General features: G+C 42.8%; 1 protein-coding gene across 2 annotated transcripts in view; it reads left to right on the top strand.

Annotated features, from left to right (window-relative positions):
- The first annotated feature begins 239 nt into the window (after positions 1-239).
- LOC128692434 (uncharacterized) overlaps positions 240-6,000 on the top strand; it is a 67,942-nt gene continuing 62,181 nt past the window's right edge. For both annotated transcript variants that reach the window (XM_070096512.1, XM_070096511.1), the window contains exons 1-3: positions 240-310; positions 870-1,086; positions 5,681-5,754. In XM_070096512.1, coding sequence (XP_069952613.1) covers positions 245-310; positions 870-1,086; positions 5,681-5,754 — 357 coding nt within the window. In that variant the 5' untranslated portion in view covers positions 240-244. The remainder of the gene's footprint in view (positions 311-869; positions 1,087-5,680; positions 5,755-6,000) is intronic.

Genomic DNA, 6,000 nt, shown 5'->3' with positions numbered 1-6,000 from the left:
AATTTAATCCAGTCATTGGCCACTGTAGCAGCGACTAGTAGAGCACAGGTGCTAGGTTCATTTATCTGATTGTCACTATTGGGGGGCCATCGCTCGATTACCCGAACTGGACTCAGGGGTCTCAGTGTCATTATTGTATATTAGGCCACGGCAGCAGCGACGGCTGGATTGCCTGTGCCGGACTCGGTTGAGTATCGATACCATTTTGCCTTTTCATTTTTTTCCTCTGGTTACAGATGTGGTGATGCCAAAACCAAGCAACCTGCGGGTACTGACAACTAATAGTGAATATATCGACATAGATTGGCAGGTGAGTTGAGGATTCCTGTTCTCTTTAATTTACCAATAATAGACTATACTTTTTCCTCCATGGGACTGTGCTAACCTTCTCTATGTACCATGTTAATTAGCAGAAATACTTAATATTCTTCATAAACTATATATGAATTTTTTTCGATGTCTGCAACGGTGAATGCCAGTTACGTTGATATATGCTGATTAACAATGTAAGTTAGGTATAATGTATACACAGGATATATACACCTCTGTGTATATATCCTGTGTACAAAAAGATTACTTGATGTTAATGTCCAGGTGAAATGTCGCCTTAAACTTAACAATTTTAAACAAGTGTTCATCATAGCGAATATGTTTCAATGCTGAGTTTACACCAACGTGAAGTTTCCGGCTATTTAACTAGACACAGTATTCTGGTTTTGTTCCAGTATTGGATGTGGGTGATGCATATTGATGTTCGTAGAGAACAAGATGTCAACAAAATTATTTCATCTCATTATGATCATGATTATTTAATGTTACTGTCTTCATTGATTTAACAATAATCCTAATTTAGCTGTCGAATTTAACAGTTTGACGGAGATCAAAGAGACGTAGAGTACACAGTGAAGGTTTTCTACAGTAGCGGAGAGTTAGCTAAAGAACAGGGGTCACGAGTAGCGTCAGCGAGGGTGGGCGAACTGGCTCCAAGTACCGATTACACAGTGTCAGTGATGGCGTTTAAGGCTCTCCCTCGAGGTCGCCGAGCTAACAGTCCTGATAGCGATCCTGTCTCCGTTAGAACTCAAGGTTAGTTATTGTAAGCTAATGTACTGTGGGGCAATGATCCGACAAGCTAGAACAGAGATGTGTAATGTAGAGTAAGCTTGTATTTTAGAGGCAGACGATGCCTCGTTTAGGATTTACGTTTATTAAGTGTAATAAAGTTGGTAGAATTACCGACAATATGTAAAGTAAAAGGACACAAGTGCAACTAATGTGACATTTATTGTGGCAACGTTTCGCTCTCCAGGAGCTTTATCAAGCCATTACAAACAATACATGTTGTTAAAGATTCGCCGGTATTTTCCCGGCCCGGGCCCTTCCAAGTGGTGGCCCGGCACTGGCTCCCTGTCTAGGGAGTGTCTGAGACCTAAGTCTCCCATGGGAGGAGGCACAAGTACCCCCCTCATATTGTAAGGTACAAACTCGGGCTCTGGCACCAACCATGCCCTAGAAGGGCAATGCATGGTGTCGATCGTGCTAGCGCTTTACAAACAATACATGGACACAGAGGGTATATAAAGGCTCAGAGTGAGGTGAATACTAGTGAGGTACCATTTCGATGTTCACTAGTGGTAGTAGTAGTAGTAGTAGTAGTAGTGGTAGTGACAAAAGTAATACAATATGGTAGAGCAATTAATTCGTACATGAGTAAAAGGTGTGATGAATGATTTGAAAAACCGACAAGTTGAAGATTGAGACACTTATGCAGCATATGGGAATCTTTATTCAGGAAACGTTTCGCCACAACTTGTCGGTTTTTCAAACCATTCATCACAACTGTCAGACACTGCAGCATCATGGGATCTTGTTACAAAGAATTCTTCAACACTTGTTCAACCTTTGGACGAAGACCTACTTCGACTAGTGGATGATACCACTATGACCCCGCCTCCATCTGCTTCACGTCACCTCACTACAGTATATAAGCTACGTCTACGGCCCTATGCTGTACATTCTACAAGATTGATGGACTGAACACATCGACTCCAGGTTGAGGGACTGATTACCTCATTCTCCTCCTCTCCTTACGCCTTCCTCTTTGTATTGGACTGATGAAGCCACTGTGTGGCGAAACGTTTCCTGAATAAAGATTCCCATATGCTGCATAAGTGTCTCAATCTTCAACTTGTCGGTTTTTCAAACCATTCATCACAACTGTCAGACACTGCAGCATCATGGGATCTTGTTACAAAGAATTCTTCAACACTTGTTCAACCTTTGGACGAAGACCTACTTCGACTAGTGGATGGTACCACTATGACCCCGCCTCCATCTGCTTCACGTCACCTCACTACAGTATATAAGCCACGTCTACGGCCCTATGCTGTACATTCTACAAGATTGATGGACTGAACACATCGACTCCAGGTTGAGGGACTGATTACCTCATTCTCCTCCTCTCCTTACGCCTTCCTCTTTGTATTGGACTGATGAAGCCACTGTGTGGCGAAACGTTTCCTGAATAAAGATTCCCATATGCTGCATAAGTGTCTCAATCTTCAACTTGTCGGTTTTTCAAACCATTCATCACAACTGTCAGACACTGCAGCATCATGGGATCTTGTTACAAAGAATTCTTCAACACTTGTTCAACCTTTGGACGAAGACCTACTTCGACTAGTGGATGGTACCACTATGACCCCGCCTCCATCTGCTTCACGTCACCTCACTACAGTATATAAGCCACGTGTACGGCCCTATGCTGTACATTCTACAAGATTGATGGACTGAACACATCGACTCCAGGTTGAGGGACTGATTACCTCATTCTCCTCCTCTCCTTACGCCTTCCTCTTTGTATTGGACTGATGAAGCCACTGTGTGGCGAAACGTTTCCTGAATAAAGATTCCCATATGCTGCATAAGTGTCTCAATCTTCAACATGAGTAAAAGGATATAAAATCTATTACTTGGGTAACATAAAAATAGGTTGGACAAATATAAACTGGAATGAGGCAGCTTGTTTCAGTGTTCACTCTCTGTGCTTTGTGTAGTATAACAGGAGAGACTATGTGATGGCAGGGTTTACTCTTTTCAGGAGGATTCTTGCAAAGACTTCGGAGATGGTGAAGCTGCCGTTGTTTTGTTTAATTGTATTCGAAACAGCGATCAGTGCTGATTCGAGGCACTTGCGTCTGCGGAAATTAGTTTCTTTGATCACTAATTGGGCGTCTCTGAATTTCATGAGATGATTGGTGGAATTTCGGTGTTGTACACAGGCGTTGTTCAGGTTATCGTTCCTACATGCGTAAATGTGTTCATACAGCCTCCACAGGGTATAGTGTAAACTCCTGCATTGACTGGTTCGTGGTGCTTGGATTTTGTCCTGGTTATATCCTTTATTGAAGTGCTAGAATAGAAGCGATGGCGACTCTGGTGTTAGCTTGTGAATGTGCTTTTGAGACGTTCAGTGCAACCTGACTGTTGGGAAGAATTATAACTTTGCTGGGAGTGGTGTTGATGCGTGGAGAATTTATGATCTGAAGAGCTCTTTTCTTGCAGTCTTTGATGAAAAAAGAAGGAAAATGTAACTCTGTGAATGTTTGGTGAATGTATGTACACTCCTCGTCAAGAAACTCAGGACTACAAATTCATCAAAGACTGCAAGAAAAGAGCTCTTCAGATCATAAATTCTCCACGCATCAACACCACTCCCAGCAAAGTTATAATTGAGATTAAGACACATGTGCAACATCTGGGTATCTTTATTGTAGACGTTTCGCCATCCAGTGGCTTTATCAATACAAATTCTAGGACATAACTTGAAGACAGTAGAACTATGTACAGAAGATGAGGTAATCAGTCCCTCAACCTAGGAGTAGGTGCGAAGAGCACCATAGTCGTGGAGATTCTGAAGCAGAAGAAAGGAGCCTGGCGCTTATATAGTAACGTCAGGTTACTAACGTCAGGTGTAGCAGACGAGGGCATATTCACTGGTAGGCGGGATTCCCCAGTGGAAGTAGGTCCTTCCCAAAGTGATGGGTTAGTAGTAGTAGTAGTTGTCGTAGTTGTGAAGGTATTGTACTACTACTACTAACCCATCACTTTGGGAAGGACCTACTTCCACTGGGGAATCCCGCCTACCAGTGAATATGCCCTCGTCTGCTACACCTGACGTTACTATATAAGCGCCAGGCTCCTTTCTTCTGCTTCAGAATCTCCACGACTATGGTGCTCTTCGCACCTACTCCTAGGTTGAGGGACTGATTACCTCATCTTCTGTACATAGTTCTACTGTTCAAGTTATGTCCTAGAATTTGTATTGATAAAGCCACTGGATGGCGAAACGTCTACAATAAAGATACCCAGATGTTGCACATGTGTCTTAATCTCATCTTGTCGGTATTATATACCATTCGTACACAAAGTTATAATTCTTCCCAACAGTCAGGTTGCACTGAACGTCTCAAAAGCACTTTCACAAGCTAACACCAGAGTCGCCATCGCTTCTAGCACTTCAATAAAGGATATAACCAGGACAAAATCCAAGCACCACGAACCAGTCAACGCAGGAGTTTACACTATACCCTGTGGAGGCTGTGACAAGATTTACGTAGGTGAAACAGCCAGAAACCTCGACACCCGCCTCAATGAACACATTTATGCATGTAGGAACGATAACCTGAACAACGCCTGTGTACAACACCGAAATTCCACCAATCATCTCATGAAATTCAGAGACGCCCAATTAGTGATCAAAGAAACTAATTTCCGCAGTCGCAAGTGCCTCGAATCAGCACTGATCGCTGTTTCGAATACAATTAAACAAAACAACGGCAGCTTCACCATCTCCGAAGTCTTAGCAAGAATCCTCCTGAAAACAGTAAACCCTGCCATCACATAGTCTCTCCTGTTATACTACACAAAACACAGAGAGTGAACACTGAAACAAGCTGCCTCATTCCAGTTTATATTTGTCCAACCTATTTTTATGTTACCCAAGTAATAGCTTTTATATCCTTTTACTCATGTACGAATTAATTGCTCTACCATATTGTATTACTTTTGTCACTACCACTACTACTACTACTACTACTACCACTAGTGAACATCGAAATGGTACCTCACTAGTATTCACCTCACTCTGAGCCTTTATATACCCTCTGTGTCCATGTATTGTTTGTAATGGCTTGATAAAGCTCCTGAAGAGCGAAACGTTGCCACAATAAATGTCACATTAGTTGCACTTGTGTCCTTTTCTTTACACGTTTATTAAGTCTTGATAAAGCTCATTCCTGAGCAAGGCGATGATCGGAAGCAACATCTTAAGGTTCTTGACTGCAAGATACCCAAGGTGTGCTGCCGTCCTCTCGGGTCTTTCCTACAGTGTGTTGCGGGAGGAGGTGGTTAAGTAGGATAATGAACTAGCCACTTTTGCAGTAAAATTTAATTAAGTCATTGGCCACTAGCGACTAGTAGAACACACATGCTAGGTTCACTTATCTGACTGTCACTATTGGGCGGTGATCGCTGGATTACCCGAACTGGACTCAGGGGTCTCAGTGTCACTATTCTATATTAGGCCACGGCAGCAGCAACGGCTGGATTGCCTGTGCCGGAGTCGGTTGTTTGAGTATCGATACCACTTTGCCTTTTCATTTTTTCCCTCTGGTTACAGATGTGGTGATTCCAAAACCAAGCAACCTGCGGGTACTGACAACTAATAGTGAATATATCGACATAGATTGGCAGGTGAGTTGAGGATTCCTGTTTTCGTTAATTTACCAATATAGACGAAACTTTCTCCTCCATGGTACAGTACATTGTGCTGTCTCTGGAGGCGGTACAAGGTTCGTAGGGTCGAGCCCTGGCCTGCCGCAGTTTGGTAAATGATCTAAAAATCACTTGTTTCGTGTTGGTTCTCCCTTACATAAGAACATAATAATGCAGGAACATTGCAGAAGGCCTACTGGCCCATGCAAGGCAGGTCCTTATCAT

The sequence above is a fragment of the Cherax quadricarinatus genome, chromosome 53 (assembly GCF_038502225.1).
Source record: "Cherax quadricarinatus isolate ZL_2023a chromosome 53, ASM3850222v1, whole genome shotgun sequence".
Classification (NCBI taxonomy): Eukaryota; Metazoa; Arthropoda; class Malacostraca; order Decapoda; family Parastacidae; genus Cherax; species Cherax quadricarinatus.
This window is presented reverse-complemented; position numbering and strand designations above follow the sequence as displayed.